Source organism: Leuciscus leuciscus (assembly GCF_965113295.1).
Source record: "Leuciscus leuciscus genome assembly, chromosome: 6".
In the NCBI taxonomy this organism is placed as follows: Eukaryota; Metazoa; Chordata; class Actinopteri; order Cypriniformes; family Leuciscidae; genus Leuciscus; species Leuciscus leuciscus.
Genome location: NC_138730.1, coordinates 29,401,718 through 29,419,172, shown reverse-complemented (window position 1 = coordinate 29,419,172; position 17,455 = coordinate 29,401,718). Strand labels below are relative to the sequence as shown.

The 17,455-nt window shown below is 36.7% G+C and overlaps 3 protein-coding genes across 10 annotated transcripts in view; 2 read left to right on the top strand and 1 right to left on the bottom strand.

Moving 5' to 3' along the window:
* The first annotated feature begins 94 nt into the window (after window positions 1-94).
* On the top strand, window positions 95-7,276 carry e2f5 (E2F transcription factor 5). The gene is made up of 8 exons (XM_082173357.1): window positions 95-388; window positions 1,918-2,027; window positions 2,227-2,391; window positions 2,901-3,006; window positions 3,193-3,478; window positions 4,110-4,244; window positions 4,368-4,406; window positions 5,130-7,276. Exons 1-8 carry the CDS (start codon window positions 248-250, stop codon window positions 5,237-5,239), a joined length of 1,092 nt encoding a protein of 363 aa, XP_082029483.1. The 5' UTR covers window positions 95-247; the 3' UTR covers window positions 5,240-7,276.
* A 1,332-nt stretch (window positions 7,277-8,608) lies between these two features.
* On the bottom strand, window positions 8,609-16,771 carry ackr4a (atypical chemokine receptor 4a). 6 transcript variants are annotated; one of them, XM_082173353.1, is made up of 8 exons: window positions 14,433-14,599; window positions 13,614-13,676; window positions 13,267-13,329; window positions 12,981-13,088; window positions 12,781-12,874; window positions 11,796-12,708; window positions 11,411-11,743; window positions 8,609-10,599 (listed from the first exon to the last, which is right to left on the bottom strand). In XM_082173353.1, exon 8 carries the CDS (start codon window positions 10,582-10,584, stop codon window positions 9,487-9,489), a length of 1,098 nt encoding a protein of 365 aa, XP_082029479.1. In that variant the 5' UTR covers window positions 10,585-10,599; window positions 11,411-11,743; window positions 11,796-12,708; window positions 12,781-12,874; window positions 12,981-13,088; window positions 13,267-13,329; window positions 13,614-13,676; window positions 14,433-14,599; the 3' UTR covers window positions 8,609-9,486. The 6 variants fall into 6 exon arrangements, with proteins under 6 accessions (XP_082029479.1, XP_082029481.1, XP_082029478.1 ...); XM_082173355.1 differs by having other exon boundaries at window positions 11,411-12,708; window positions 12,981-13,082; window positions 14,433-14,603; XM_082173352.1 differs by having other exon boundaries at window positions 11,411-12,708; window positions 14,433-14,600.
* The window catches only part of myripa (myosin VIIA and Rab interacting protein a), a 26,656-nt gene continuing 24,143 nt past the window's right edge, over window positions 14,943-17,455 (top strand). The window contains exon 1 of one of the 3 annotated variants that reach the window (XM_082173343.1): window positions 14,943-16,139. The gene's annotated coding sequence lies outside the window, so the exon portion shown is untranslated. The remainder of the gene's footprint in view (window positions 16,140-17,455) is intronic. The other 2 variants (XM_082173342.1, XM_082173344.1) reach the window with 2 other exon arrangements.

Genomic DNA, 17,455 nt, shown 5'->3' with positions numbered 1-17,455 from the left:
CATTTTATTGGCACAGACCTCTGGAACGCTCAAGCGGAGACGTTGTCATAGTAACAGTAATCCTACGTCATTTCCTCTCATTTAAAAACCCCCGAGCCATCAGTAGTAGAAGTGTAGCCTGAGGTAAATAAGTGCAAGAGATGATTGTTGCTCCCCCTCACCGTCACCAGCTAAACTGAGGTCGACCTCCATACCTCTAAACGGGACAAAGAGGGTGTTTTCGAATTACACCGGTTGTTTGGATGGTATGGCTGAGTCGAACAGCGCGGGTTTCTCTCACACGACACCGAACGGGTCCAGTCGCCATGAGAAGAGTTTGGGTCTCCTCACAGTCAAGTTCGTTTCTCTGCTTCAAGAGGCCAAAGATGGAGTGCTCGATCTCAAAGTGGTGGGTTAAAATACAATTACGAGTGGCGGAATGAATGAGCGAAGTGAATGAATGAAAGACGACAGGCTGTTCAGTGAGGACGTCTGTCAGGAATTACACAAAGAAACTTTTTACCTGAGTGGACCTTCGCCGAGTTTTGAGGCTCTTATATACAGAATTACTAAGTGTTTGGCTCGTAGTTAATTAAAAGTGTTAAAGAGCGAACAGAAATGGCGTGTTATTGTCAGAGGGACTTTTGAACAGAACCCCGTGGGATTCTCGCAGCAGGTGTTTGTTACCTGACGCTTGAGGCAGCAGATACGCACTGTGCGAATTCAATGGAGACCTTTTTTTTTTTTTAGTTTAATCACCTGCTACTTTCCGCTAAAATGGTAGAAAATGGGGCCCTTATCTCTTAAAAAAATTCAACAAATGGGAAGTGCTTAATGATAAAAAATAAATAAAATCAAATATATATATATATATATATATATATATATATATATATATATATATATATATATATATATATATATATTGATAAATAAATAACTAACTATTTATTGTTAAAATCTAGTAGGGGCTAACTAGTTTGGGATCAGATGTTAGTGTGTTGATATTGATAGAATAGGCTAGATTTTTTTTCTTTTCTTTAATGTATATTTTTATACATTTGAGTAACAGGGCTGCTTGAATGGAAAATTATGTAAAAATAATGAAAATTAGATTTATTTTACATTTTAAAGAATTTTGCTTTTTTTGTAATGTCTTTTTTCTTTTTTTGCGGTAACAGTGTATTGTTTTTATTATTATTTGGTAATTAATTTAGCCCAGTTTTTTTATTTAAGTTATTTTTAAAATATGAGCATTTCTGTCTCTGCTTTTAAAAATATAATGGGACACCAAAGTGTGTAGTGTAGTGTGATAATGTGCATGTACATTTTGTTACTTTCCATTATATTCCCATCAACCATCATACGAGGACAGATGGGGTCAGTTTGACCAGCTCTAGCACACCTGCCCTTATTTATCATGATAGCACTCATACTCCTCTGATAACAGTTGAGAGCTACTGTGATATCCCAACAACCCGAACTGTTGTTATTTGTTGTTATAAGCTGAAGAATAGAATAATAGAATGAGGCATTTATATAGCGCTTTCATATGTACTACTGTACACCCAAAGCGCTTCACAATCATATCAGGGGACCTCTCCTCAACCACCACCACCACTTGGATGATGCCACGGCAGCCACAGTACAACGGCGCCAGTGCGCTCACCACACACCAGCTATAGGTGGAGAGAGAGTGATAGAGCCAATTCAATGTAAGGGGATTATTAGGAGGCCATGATTGGTAAGGGCCAATGGGTGGAATATGGCCAGGACACCAGGGTTCCACCCCTACTCTTTACAAGAAATGCCATGGGATTTTTAATGACCACAGAGAGTCAGGACCTCGGTTTTACATCTCATCCGAAGGACGGGTAAATAGCCAGTTCCTCTCTTCTGATTGGACAGTCTCTGATAATGACATTGTGATTTTCATAGGCTGCAGACAGTTTGGCAGTCAAACAGAAGAGGAGAATCTACGACATCACCAATGTTCTGGAAGGTATTGGGCTCATTGAAAAAAAGACCAAAAACACCATTCAGTGGAAGTGAGTACAAAGATTAAGAAAGTTATCCATGACACTATATTTGACACCTGACACTATATTTATCTAAATTACTTTCCTTATGTGATTATACTGTATATGTATTTTGTAATGTGTGCATTCTTTGCACCATGCATGCTCAGTGTGATATACTTCCATTGCGTAGGCTAATTCTCTAATGCAGTTGCTTTATCTCAATTAGGGGGGAGAGTTCAGGCTGCCAGCCTCAGGAAGTTCTCGAGCAGGTTGAAGTTCTCAAGGCTAATATTGCTGATCTGGAGATTCAAGAGAGAGAGCTGGACATGCAGAAAGCGTGTCTGCAACAAAGCATCAAGCACTTGAATGAAGACTCCTCCAGCTGCAGATATCCTTACTGTCAGTTTATGAGCCAGAAATAGTTGCGTTTTTCTTTCACCTTATTCTCGTCTGATATTCTTCCATTTTTGGGTGGTTCCCCAGGTAATTAACAGTCCCAGAAAACGCCATTGTCGGAGGAGTGCACATAATTACATGTTGAATGCTGGTCCTTGTTGGGTATTTGAGTGGCCCTAGTCCAGTTTTTCCAGTCTCTAGTATACTGCGGTTCATGAGTTTCACAACCCTCACCCCACCAGTTATTCCTCTTTGGATTAGACTTGAAATGGTTTATGTACAGTTCAGCCATCTCAAAACGTGCATTGTCTTGGTACAAAGGGGGCATGATTATAGAAAAAATATAGGAGGAATATTTTTTTATATTAATTTATTTTACGTTTGCTTTCAAAACTTTTGTGTTCTCTCAGAAATATTGCCTTCCTCTGAGAAAATCTGTGTCAGAGAATTTTTGGAGAAAAATGCATTAGCCCTTGGTATATGTTCCTTAGCGTTGTATACATACAGCTATGTGACACATGAGGACATATGTGATGCGTTTGGTGGGGATACTCTTCTAGCTGTCATGGCACCATCAGGGACACAACTGGAGGTCCCAGTGCCGGAGATGGTATGTTACACCAACCTTGAGATTGCGCATAATTTATCTTTATTGAAAACAGCTTGAGTGTGAAAGTGGAACATTTTTAATTAAAACATTTTTGTTTTGTACATTTATATGTAAAAGGTGTTCATTTGCTTTTTTGTGTGTGATTTTTGTCTGTATATAATCTCCATGCCTTTTTTGTTGACTCAGGGCCACAATGGTCAGAAGAAATACCAGGTGAACTTGCGAAGTCACACGGCTCCCATCCAGGTGATGCTGATAAACAGAGAGACGAGCTGCTCCAAGCCTGTTGTTGTCTCCGTCCCGCCTCTAGATGACATTTCTGCCATGCCGACTCCTCCTAGTACTCCAGCAGCGCTGCAGAGATTCCCCATCTCCTCAGCCGATCTCTGTGATCTGAAGCGTGGGCTGCTCAAAAGCCCCGCGGCAGAGCACCAACTCACTCCGGCCTCCACGTCCCCCGATATGCACATGGGTACTGCTTTCATACTGGCCCCATTCCTTATTGATTGATATTCCTGATTGATATTTATAGCACCAGTCATTGGATTGTCAAAAAAACAAACATATATTTAACAATGAAAAAATTACATGCATCACCTTTAAATATTTGTGAGAAGATATAATAATGAACATATACATTTCCATTCAAAAGTTTGGTGGTTGTTTATTTGGTGAAAAATCTCTTATGCTTGCTAAGGCCGCATTTATTGATCAAATATACATTTCACAAATTACTGTTTTTAATATTACAATTTAAAAGATTTCTATTTTAATGTTTTCAAATGTAATTTATTCCTGTGATGCAAAGCTGAATTTTCAGCATCATTACCCCAATCTTCAGTGTCACATGATCCTTCAGAAATTATTCTAATATGCTGATTTGATGATCCAGAAAATGTATCAATGTTGAACTTTAACTGATATATATTTTCAGGATTCTCTGATGAATAGGAAGTTCAAAAGAACACTTTGAACTGAATAATAAATTAATTTCTAAAAAAACAACTTACAAAAAAAAAAGCTTTTGAATTGTAGTGTATATGATCATTGATTGATTTTAGTTACAATTTCTACCTCTTTTTTTTATTAATTTTTTTATAAAGAATGCCACCCTGAGTCTCCTGCCAGTCAGTGCTTGCTGATGCAGGGCTCTCTAGGTGGACCTGAAGAACAGCAGAGGGACATGGGTGGTCAGGATCTGCAGTCCATGCTGGAAGAAATGAGGGATGAGAGAGGAGGTGACATGGATTCCATTATACCAACAACCAAAAAATGATAGTGTGATATTTTATTTTATTTTAATTGAACCTCAAGGAGATGCATCTCTTAATTTACACTTGCCTTTTTTCCTTTTCCTCCAGGTGTTTCTAATCTCATTGATGAATTGATGTCTTCAGATGGTAAGTTCTTTAAAAAAAAATTCCAGCCGTTTATTTGTGTCAGTGTTGGCCTTGTGCACAGCCCTCTTGTGGCCACACAGAACACCTTTGGTTATATTTGTTCTGACTAGAAGCAGTTCACTGCTGACCTTATCAATTAATCATATAGCTAGCAATGCATATAAATCTTTTTAATATGTCCTGACTCCTGACAAAACAGCTGAGTGATGGTTCTTCTCAAGGCTTCTTTCTCCTATGCTTGCCAGTTTTTCTCTATCACTTTTGCCTTTGGCTTGTTGTGTTATGGCATCGATCCCTGTTATGCAGTCATGAGATCGCTGTTATGCGCAACCTTTTTCGACATCTATAATAAGAAATACTAAAGCACTAAATTAGCATATACAAATGATTCCTGAAGGATCATGTGACACTGGAGACTGGTGTAATGATGCCGGAAATTCAGCTTTGCCATCACAGGAATAAATTACTTTTATTAAAATGTATTAAAATAGAAAACAGTTGTTTAAAATTGTAATAATATTTCACTATATTACTGTTTATAATGTATATCAATAAATGCAGCCTTGGTGAGCATACGATAGTTCTTTCAAAAACACTAACAACCTCAAATTTACTTGATACTACTTGTGTTTTTTTTATTTTTTTATTTTTTTTTAAATGCATATTGGATGAACTCAATCTGTGCTCTGTGATAACTTTTTTTGTGTGTGTGTTTACCACTAGTTTTCCCCTTGCTAAGACTTTCACCTAACCCTGGTGTGGATTACAATTTCAACCTTGATGACAACGAGGGAGTCTGTGACCTTTTTGATGTGCAGATTCTTAATTATTGAAGCATGATTCATGCCACACCGGTCGACACTTGCTTTCATATGACAAAAGCAAAGGTAATGAGTCCCGAGTCCCACACCCCTCACCCCCCCACCCCACTGCCAACGGCTGCATTCCTGCCTCAGCGCCTGCTCCTTGAACCTTGGCTTGCACTCAGTTTCACATTCATTTACATTTCATCCTTAGCTTAGGTTTGCAAGTCTTTAACAGCATTCATCCTGTCTGCCTTCAACCATGACTAATATTTAAGAGGAAGAGAGAAGAAAAGATAAACTCCTCCCACCTAAACTTTAGACACGTGTGTCTATTGTCATTTTGTTTGATACAGTCGTTAGTTTGTTTTCAGTTTTCTGACTTCACTCATTGTTCCTGATGAGTGATGGTGTAATTCATAAAGGTAAATGGAGGGCAGTTTAAATGTAATCTGAGAAATGAAAACCACCCAAACATGACACGTTGTTGGAACATGTGCCTTAAGATCATCTTTTTGTTCTTTGTTTTTGCCCTTTCTGTGCCACCCTGTCTTATTGTTCATGATACTTTATAAAGGGTTCTAACTTTATCTTCTTAGCACATATTGTAAGCAGGAGCTCTACAATGTGACATGAAAATGTATGATATAATTTAACAGCTCACACAGACATTTGAGTGGCTTGATTATTTGTCTAACTATTTAATCACAACACTAATTATTTGTATGTTGGTTAGTTTTGTAGTCTATTGATAGAAACACTGACACTCAACTGTGCATATTTATATTGGAGTTTACTTATACTGGAGTTTTTTGTTTGTCTTTGGAACTGACTGTCATGTTGGAATATTACGATGTTGTTCACCTTGTTGTGAAATGCTAATTCGATTTTTTTATATATATATATATTGTAATCCTATTGCAATCCTACCTAATTTAAAATGGGAATTAATATAATTGTAGTGTTCTTGGTTTAGAGGACATAAAGATGTTAAACTGCCTTGGATAATCTTTGTTTATACATTCCACAAGATTGTGCCTTATGCAGCGTTATTTTTTTTTTCTATTGTAAGTAACTTTATTTTCTCTGTATAGGTTTTCTAATCAAGAGCAATGTTTTTGTTCTGTTGCACTTTTTTTAACCAAAGTTTTATATATGTAAAAAATATATATATAAAAAAAACACTTGCTTTTGCTCAAGTATTGTGATCATTTATGTTTTGTGTGGAATCTCGTCTTGGAGAAGAAATGTATTTGTTTGTAACACTGCAATATAACACGCATAAAGCATTCTGTTGGGTTGTCAATCTATCCATCAATTTCTATTTTACCTTATTTTCAGTACATCTCTCAATCTTTTCCCCCCGTCTCTTTCTTTTACTAAAATTTTCACATACAACATTGAAAATTTTAGCAACAGTTTTTAAAATGAAGACTCAACTTACAGAAAATGTAATGCTCTTTTTAAATCGACCAAAGATTGTGGCCATAACGAACCAGTAGGGGTAACAAAAACATATCTCAAAGAAAAGAAAAGTGTAGTAAAGAACAGTTTAACCCTATAAAGCCAACTGTATCATAAATCTTTAATGATTCTGTAAAGAAAACATTAAAAAAATACTTTATGTTGACAGTGTATTGTATTATATTGATGTAATATATTTTATTTTTCAAGATAAACATTTACTGGACTTTGCTTATCCATCATTTTTGTATGTATCAAATATACAGCAGGCACAATTAAAATTATAGAGCATTGATCTAATTTAGACATATGATTGACTGTCTGTTATAATGTTATAAAAATCTCATTAATTTACTTTACAAGCTGTCAGAATTACATCTTACTTTTTGGCCATATAAATAACAACATCTACACCAAACTTAGTTTTTTGCTCAGTTAGGACCTCTGAATAAAATGTATGTTTTTTTCTTCTCTCGTGTGCACCATTTTCTCAAAAAACAAAAGTATGGGCCATAAAAGCCCATTTCGAATATCAGAAGAAAAAAAGTTTTCAAAATTGTGTCTCAAAGTTCAATAAACTGTTCATTCAACTTGTATTCTTTGCCGGAGTTTCTTTTAAAAAAACAAAACGAATTTCAGTGATTTTTGGGATCCTGTGAGTATGGGGAAAGATCCCATGATGTGTTTAGGTTTGTTTGGATTGTGCAGCTGGAGTTATATAGATGCTGTGTCACCCCTGCTGTGACCCATAGGAATTGGCCAAGATTGCTCTTGATTGCTGCTCTGTTTCTCCTCAGATTCTTTAAAGCATTTTTTAACATTTTAAAATTAGACATTTTTGTAGGATTGAAGAACAAACTGGATGGAAACATATAAAATGGAAAAGATGAAAATGTGTTAAATGCAATGTTAACATTAATCTGCCAATTGAAAAACACTATGATAAATTTAAAGATTGAAAACGATATTCTTTTGTACAGAGAAGTTACGTCCAAAGCATTAGTTATGAAGTCTTATGAAAAATCATATTCTTTATAAATAATACATGTAGGTGGTTAAGAACATTTCTTTCTTTATGCCTAATCTAAATCCTAATCTTGTTCTGATATTCATCCACAGATCATTTATTTCAGAAAAAAATAATTGATATCTGAACTGAAATACTCGACTCTGATTGATAAATAGCGGCATTTATTACACGATTCTGTGGAAGACTTGATTCTGATTGATCAATCGCGCCATCCAGTGTTATACCCGATAACAACCACTAAAAACTAATAACACAGGCTGGTCAGACAGGGGTTCTTGCGTTTGGTTAGCTAAATATTAAAAGTCAGTAAAGTCAATATTTTGTGTATATTTATTTAATTAGCCCTATGTCATCCTTTTCATAAAAACGCAGCTGCTGCCATTTTACGACTATTGTTTTGTACACTGTAGCCTACTGTAATGGGTTATAATTGAACAAACAGGTACAATTTTAAAACAGTTTAATCTCAAATCAGTGTCTCTTATCCTCATAATTAATTATAATAAGTGGTAGCCTATGAGTATAACTGTACCATATCCTTTAAACTGCTTTTTCGACAGAAGCTTTGCATTTAACGAGCTAATGAAATATTTCAACTCAGATCAATATTTCATGTCTAATTATTTACTTGGCAAGTAACGTTAGCCGTGTAATAAGCGGGATAATGTACATCCAGCCGGTTGTTATCGCAGAATAAACCCCGCCAGGGTGATCAGGACCCTGGCGCAAAGTGGACATTATCCCTTACATAGTGGTCTTATTTACCTTTTTCCCTGCCAGCGATTTAAAAAAAAGTTGCCAGCCACCGCCAGCATTTCTGACAATTTTTCACAAAACTGTCATTGACCCCCAGAATATTTTGTTGTTTTAATATCTGAACATGCAATATATCAAAGAAAGAGGTCCTCTGCTAAAAAAGGTTTTATTCTAGCTTCATGCATTCTTTATTATCAACACTTGAATGTGAGTAAGTGTAATAAAAAAGCAGGCATTTTGAACAAAAAGCTGAGAAAATCATGTTTTTTTTCATACTGCAGCAGAAGACTACAATGCTTTTATCGCTTGTTTTTGCTCCTTTTTTCCTGTGTTTTGATCCGGAGATTTTGTACTCATTCAGAAGTTGCGTAATTTAGCGCCCCTATAACAGTGAAAACACGGAAAGTCCGATTTGCTTCAATGGCGGGGAAGCGTTGTCTCATAAATCACGGAGAATTCCATCAATTGCAGGGAAAGAGTTATATTAATCATATTTACGAGTTGAATGCACATGAATGCTACCACATTATAAAATGGGAAACTCTGAACTCAAAGTTTCCGACTTGAGTTGAGGGCGTGTCAGTGAACAATATGGCGGACGCTGGAAGCAATCCACATCTGGTAATGCGGAAGTGATCGATTAATGTGCAAGACCTACGATTCATTTGTCACTATAGATATATAACTAGAAGAATAACAAAGATCAGTAAACGCCGGTAGAACTATTTGCACAAAAAGCCAGTGTGTTTATGATTGTGATAATTAAAATAATCACCATCAGTCAGCTACTAGTACGGGTGCTACTTTCATGTCTCTTGTTTCACTCTACCGACTTGTTCTTTTTTTGTTCTAGCAACATGTTTCATCTCACTTTTTACATCAATGAAAAATTAGCCTACTCTTCTGCTCAAAATACTGCCTTCTTTTACTAAAAACAAAGCCACTTTATTTACATATTTGCCAAGGGGCAGATGGTGCAAAGTCTCAACAGGCTGGCAAACATTCTACACCATCTCCTTCACTATGCTCAAATGGAAAAAGTACTAGTGTCTTGGGACTGTGAATGAGAATTCAAGGAGATATTCACTTCTTGTTGCTGTCTCGCGTGTGCCAACCTTCTCCCCCTGTCTCCAAAGTCTTTGGCACACTTCAATACATGCTGTCTGAAGGAGGAACCAACGAAAGTGTACAGAACAGGATTTAGACAGCAGTGTGTCAATGCCAGGCTCTCTGTGATCTGAGTAGCCCTATCCAGCTCTTTACTAACCCCACAGTGAGTAACAAACGTATACATGATGTCAATGGCCCGGCAAAACTTCACCACATTGTAGGGCAGCTGCGTGACCACAAAGACTCCCACCATCGCCAGCAGCACACGGATGGACCTCCACTTCCTCCACCTCCTCTCCTGAGGTAGCTTCAATAGGGTTCGGCCTACACAGGTGTAGCAGAACAACATCACTAACAAAGGTAGTAAGAAGCCTATCATGACCTCCACCACCTCCAAACTAGCTTTAGCCCTGAGCGCCATGTCTGACGGATACATTGCAAGGCAGCTTTTTTTATGAGGAAGCTCGCTGACCGTTGAAAACACTAAATCAGGGACTCCAAGAAAAAATGCAACGGTCCAGACCACCAAACAGAGTTTTCCACAATGCTTCTTTTGAAAAGCGCGCGCAAGGCCTCTGTTTCTGACTCCCGGCGTCAAAGCCAAGTACTGATCCATGCTGATGTGGGCCAGGAGCATCATGCTACAGGTGAAGTTGATGGTGTACAGGGCAGATACCAGTTTACAGACGGTCACCCCGAGCTTCCAGCCGTGGACGGCATCTGCAGCCCAGAAGGGCAACGTTAGGAGCAGCAAAAGGTCTGCCACAGCCAGGTGAAGTATAAACGTGTCAGTCATCGTTTTCAGTTGTTTGCAGTACGCGTACACCGCCACAACCAGAGCGTTCCCTGCTAAACCTAGCACTAGAGATAACCCGAAAACAGCTGGGAGGAAGATCCTCGCGAAGGAGCGCACGTCGCCCTTCTCACAGATGGTCTGATAATCATCGTAGCTGAAGTTGGAGCTGTTGTTTTCGTACTCGGGGTAGTCAAAATAATGATCCTCTGAGATCTCCATTCTTCCTTTAAAGCTCTGAAATTAAAAACAATGATTTGTTTGAAAGTTTTTAGTTTTAATGTGCAAAAAGACATAGCAATTATCAAGCAGATGTGGTGTTGATCTTTCTTCCAGAAAAGCAGAGAAAAAGCATATGGCTACCAGACAGTTTTATTGCTGCAGGCGTGTAACAGCACCTTCATTCCAAACATTCCCACTCAGCTTTTATCAAGTGCCCTTTTTCTATGCATGCTTAAAATGAGAGATAAACTGAAACTAGAGATGTATATCAGTTAAGCTTTGGAAATCCTTTCCAGATTTCCTGTGTAATCCAACATGTTCTCAAAACAAGTTAGTTTCTCTTTAAACATCCCTCTTTCCATAAAAAGTGTGTTTTTAAATATATATATATGAAAAAGTGGAAATCGTAACATCTTTGATTCTTTATATTTTCAAATTTTATTAAGCAGAAGTTCTGGAAACAAATTTTTTCACAAATTTTGACATACTGTAAACTAGTCAAAGGCTATACCGTAAATGAGTGTTATTTAAATTAGGCTTGATTGCCATACATTTTATTTTCAGTAATTTGGAACATTAAACAACACTGATCTGATAAATGCTATAATTATGCGAATAAGTGCTATAATTATTTTCAAATAGCAGATTTGCACATTTTAATACGGTCCATGGCAGTTTATCTTAATGTTCGCACAATTGCATCTCTCTGTTCAAGACTAATCTCACAAACAGTGTGCAATTTCAGCAGCCAACATCTGGATCATATTAAACTTCTATCTAAAAACAAAACAATTCTCTGAAACTTATAATACAATGTTTCTCTTACCTTGTAGGATTCTAGGTTTTGCCTGAAGGCTTAGTAGATTGTTTCTGTCTGCTCTTCCTGTGAGAACAGAGTGTGTTTACTATGACTCATGCATGCAGAGCTTTACTCCCACCTCACCATACTGTGCAAACGTGTCTGTTCTAATGTGCATCTCCAGCTGTCCACAGACATGCATTTAAATTCGTTTTAACAAGAACATCAGAGTGTATATGGCATAAATGTAATGCACAGCCACAGCATATATGCATTTGAAACCTTGTTTCTTTGAATATGGTCATTTTGGATATTCTTATGCATACACATAATTTTTTGTGTATTTTTGTTAAACAAATTCTTAAAAAAAATATATATATATATATATATTCTGCTATAGCTTGGTCAGAACTGCTTTTTTTTTTTTTTTTGAGAAAAAAGTGCTGTTGACTTTTTTTGTAGTCTAACATCTGTTCATTGTATATATCTGTGTAAGAACAAGTTGTTGCTTTTGCATGGTTGCTTTTTTGGGTGTAGTGTGAAGGCAGTGGTACTGCATACTTTCCTCATTGTGATTGCATACAAAATGTTTTTTTGTTTTTTTTTAAGCACATTTTAGATGCCTAAATAGCAACAAAGTGAAATGCACGGGAAATAGTTTGGTGTTATTATCAAGGATTATGCAGATAAGGAAGAGAGGGTGTTGCTTTTCTGTTTAATTTGGACCGCCAATGTGTTTTGACAAGTTCCTGGCAAGAAACATATTATTTTGCATGCTTCTTCAAGCTAACAACTTGTCTGGCACATTTAACTGGCAGAACCACTCAAATACAAAGAGGAGTGATAGTTATGCAGTTCACATCTCACAGAATCCATTAACACACACATAGCTTCTCAGACTATTTATGCTTGACAATATCAACATGTCATTCTTTTCATTCTTCACTACTCCCTTTAACCCCACAATACAGCCAAACCTCTACGGAAAGTTATACACAATAAAGAGTGACATTTAAACACAAATTCTTTATTTTAATTAAGAGATAAAGATCAACAGACATCATATAAGAATTGTGAAAAGCCAAACAGGCCTGAGTGCTCATCTCTTGAGTAAATACTGCCGCCTAGTGATATCTTTTTAGACTTGCAGAAATTGGAGTCTCCATTTCAGATTATTACTCAACTAAATATACTTTGAGAAAAAGAAGAAAGCTATAGAAAGATAAATGATTACTTTCACAAGCATAACCTGAGGCTGAAATGCTCTTTATGAAACATGGTGTTGCTCTATATATGCAATCCCTATTTTTCCTGATTCCAGGAACCTGTAAGGAGAGAACATCTGTTAAGCCTAGTAGCATTTTTTCATATTATGTAAATATGTTACAATGTGTTACCTGGGAAGGAGCCTTGAATGCGTATAATGCTTTAATTTCCTGGTCAGGGTCTTTTTCCTCCGGCACCTTCATCCCTTTTGACACGGGCAGCCTCCTGAGTTAGGCAAATGATAAGTTCAGTGTAAAGCAATTCTGTGTATATCTTTAATATAATGTGTTAAAATGGCACATGGACAGGGTGATCAGAGGATAGAGTATACCATGGGAAGTTGAGGAGGTGCCTTTCCTAAAAGGCTGTTATACGCCGGGCGGGTTTTTTTCTTTTTGCTCTTGCTTTTGCTCTGCCTCTTGGTGCGATAAACCTTTAACTGAGATAACCAAATGGTGAGTTCAGTGTAAAGTCAATTTGTTTTTAGAATATAAAATCATGAAACTGGTGAAGCTTGTGTTGATAATGCTTTATAACTCAACCTTTTTCTCCATTTACTAGTCTTTATATTATTTCACTATTTATATTTTAGTGTCATGATAGAGGAGAGTGAATACCTCCGAATATTTATCGTCTTCTAAAAGGGTCCAAGCTCCTGGACGAGGCCCTTTTCCGTCCTCCTTTAGATCATTAAAAAGAATGAAAATATAAATTTTCTGGTGACCCTCTCTGCATTGTGGAGCATGTACAATATGGGGGCAGATATAGCTGCAAGTGAAATCTTTAAATGGTTATTTTGTAATGTACTACTGCCATTTTAGTAGTCATCTAAGAGAGAGCTTGATTATGGCTTGATTATCATCCAAACCCTGTAGGGTTATTTCATTGTGAAACAGCAGCAGCTGGAAAAATCATCTCACAAGTTGTGCAATAGCACAAGCTACTTTATTAGATGTGTACTTACACTTGATGTATCAACAACTTCCTTTGCTGAATCTTCCACAGTCTGTCGTCGTACTCTGTTCATCTTTAAAAAAGAGTAATTATGAAAAAAAAAATCAAATATATTTTATATTTGATACACACACTCAGACAAAATGATCCTTCAGTCTAAGCACTAATAGAGCTTCCAAAATATCTGCAGAATGGTTTCAGTGACGCATGATCTTGGTGTCAGAGTTGTGCGAGGACATATGAATCTATTCAAAACCATTCAAAACAGTCAGCATGGTTATTGTCTATCATACCTGTCAACATTGTTCAACTGCTTAATAATGGCAGTATTTTAAGCATAATTGCTAATGAAATTAGGTTACACATAAGCCATTGATGCATTCTATCACTTTGCAAAAAAAAAAAAAAAAAAAATCATGAACTAGCCTATATTGAGAAAAAAATCATGCCACAAGAAAAAAATGCCCCTTAAAGGGATAGCACGCACAACATTTTTTATTCTGCCATTATTTACTCGCTGTTGTTCAAAACCTGTAGGATTTTCTTTCTTCTGCTTAACACAAAAGAAGATATTTTGAAGAATGTCGGTTACCAGTTGATGGGACCCCATTGACTTCCATTTGTTTTCCATACTATGAAAGTCAATGTGGTCCATTCTTTAAAATATTTTCTTTTGTGTTCTGCAGAAGAAAGAAACTCATACAGCTTTGGAACAACTTGAGGGTGAGTAAATGATTTTTTTTTTTTGGGTGAACTATCCCTTTTAAATTTTCTTATAAGCCCAGTGATTGACCTCAGTAAAGTACTGCCAGCAAAGTTGATCCCTCACCTGAGGCTGATGAAGATCCGGCTCATCCAAATTAAGAGGCTGTGCCATGCTGGTATCTGTCTCGACTTCCCCATGAAGACTGGAGATGAGCAGGCTGAGACACAACAGCCCTAGCTGCACACTACCCTTCATCCTGCTGCTTTCTGCAGTCAAAGTGCACTTCATCTCTGCTTTATACTCACACAATCACTACCAGATGTCTAAAAAAGGGGCAGTAACATTTTCCCTGACGAAAATGTTTTGAAATACACTTGCAGGTTTGAACAACAAAACACCCTACTTAGGCATGTAATGATCTGCATTCTGCTGTCTAATACTGGCACACAAGATGATTTATTATGAGTGATTTGTGTGGCTGAGGGGCTATCTCTTAAGGCTGTGTTTTGTCATCCAACTTTCGGTCTTGATATTGATTTATAACTTCATTACAGGAAAATAGATGACGGAATACAATTTGTTCCTGAAACGAAGGAAAACAATAAAGTAAAAAGTGATCTTGAAAAGAAGTAAGTCTCAGAATGGGTGGTGAAAAAGAGCAAGAAGGAGGAAAAACTCAGGGTACTTAGCCCTTTCTGTGCCATTGTTTTTAATCCAGCAGACTGGATCTACAGTACATGTGACCAAGCTTAAGTCTGAAAATGCTGGAATATTAACTTGCCTTACAGTCTGAATTTGCAGATCAGTGACATGGACATGGACTGTAGCAACAGCAAAACAGGACCATATACTTCTCAGCTGAAACCAGTCTAAGATGGTTTGTTGGTTTTAGCTGGTTTACCCTGGTCTCCTCTGACCAAGTGACCAAAACTCATATAAAATTATTACAACAACATCCAACTGAAGAATTAACCAACTGATTAAGACCAGAAAATGAGCTTAGGTAGATTTTAGACTGGTTTAAACTTTGAATAACTGTGAAGATGTTCTTGAATTATTTTGATATGTGTATGACTGCCTGTGGGTGGGTCTCTAAATTGGCAATTTTTGTTGTTTGTAACCTTTATATTAGCCTACCAGGATAGCATCTGTTTGAGATAAAATCTCTAAAAAAAAAAAAAAAAAAGTGGCAGCAAAGAGCACAAGGCAACATATGCAAACAGTCAAACAATTTAAATAATATAAATCATGCACTATAATATAGCCTAAATGAAAAATCTGTAAATCAAATCACGTATACAAAAAAATAAATAAATACATCAATCAATCGTATCATATCATCATTATTGTTTATGGTAAAATTTTAGGTTATTTGGATTAATTCAAATCAGGCCTATTTTTAATTAATGTTAGGCCTACTAATTTTCTTAAAAAACTAACAAACTATTCTCAATATGGTATCAGCGGCTTCAACACGTCCAAAAAGTGGATTAGCAGCACTGTTGCAGCATCGCAGTCTCCTGGTTAACCGGAGGTTGGCAGATTTTAGGTCTCGTGATCGTAAATGGCATGAGACCACAGCAGGTACACGCGCCCGCTACGCACGCTCTGTGTCTGTGCCTTTTCACTTCAGACACTCTTGAATTTCTTTTTTCAAACTTGTCAAAAGGTTAACTTCGAACATGTCCGAAAGACACTGAAAGCCGACCGTATTGATTTGAAGCGGTCTGCGGACATTTATAATGATTTGGTCTTCACATGTTGACAGCTTGGCAGTCGCTGGTCGAAGAAAGCTGACGTGAGAGACTGAGGTGAAGAGACGCGACGACGGTAAGTTTCGCATCTAGCTGCTAAACTAGTTCTTCCCAAAATAGCCTAACAATTCCATGTATCCACTCCAGTATATATTTTTTTTTATTTATTTTATTATATTATAGGCAGATTTTATAAAAATGTGCAGCCTGTAATAACTTTAAGCTGTCTCATGTAGGAATAGACCTGCATCTTGTAGAAAAGTGGTTTGCTATCCAAACTCAGCAGGAACAGCTTGTTGTGATCATACTGTAGTCTGTTTCTTTCTGAGAGCTCGACGTCGACTTAAACAGTCTCAAAGTCTGGTTTAAAGGGACAGTTTACTCAGAAATTAAAATTCTGTAATCATACTCACCCTCATGTTGTTCAGCACGTTGTATTTTCTTCTTCTGTGGAGCTCAAAAGGAGATGATAAGCAGAATGACAGGTTCAGTCACGATTCACTTTCATGGTGACTGAGGCTGAGGGTAAATGATGACAAACTGTCCCTTTAATGCATTGACACTTTCTGACGGATGAATTGTAGTTAAACTGTAGCTCATGGGCAAAAGCTTTGTGTTTGCTTTCACTGTTGGCTCAGCAGATGGTTTCGAGGTTGCTGTGAAAGATCTGTTAGTTTTACAGTGTGCCTTCAAAAAGGGGTCACCTGTGTTGTTATTTTAGTATTATTTACACACTATTATCATATTTATTCATATTTTGAATGAGCATTTATGTCTGTATTTTCAGTTTTCATTATTTGATACTTTTTATTATTTTTATTTAAATATTTCTATTTGGGTTTCATTTTAGTACTTGAACTTACACATCTTTTATTTAAGTTCAAGGCAACTTTTCTCATTTTTAAGTTCTGGTATTGCATTCAATATTTATATTTATTTCAGCTTTATTTCAGTTAGCGTTTTAGTTTTAGTTAACAACAGTAACAACACTGGGAAACACTAGCTTCCTAAAAATAGCTTCCATTTAGATTTTCTTAAACACAGGCATGTGTTACATTTGAAAAGTTATTTTCTTTTTTATGAAATGCCAGAATTATAACTGTGGTCTCAGATATAATATAAGAACACATCCCCAGAAGTGGATAAAAATTGGATTGTTGGGCTCTGGAATCTCAGGGCCCTCACAAAGTAGTGTGTGCCTTATTTCAGCTGCAGGCTGATTTAACAACCTTATGCAAGAGCTTTTACTTTGGACTTTTACAATAGACTGTATTATGTTGATTTCATAATGAAACAATTTTAGAATTAAAATTGTTTTGTCTTCAGATTTACTTCCCAGCTGCAACTAGCTGCCACTATGAAGCATTAACCAATCCATGTCAAAGTATGAAA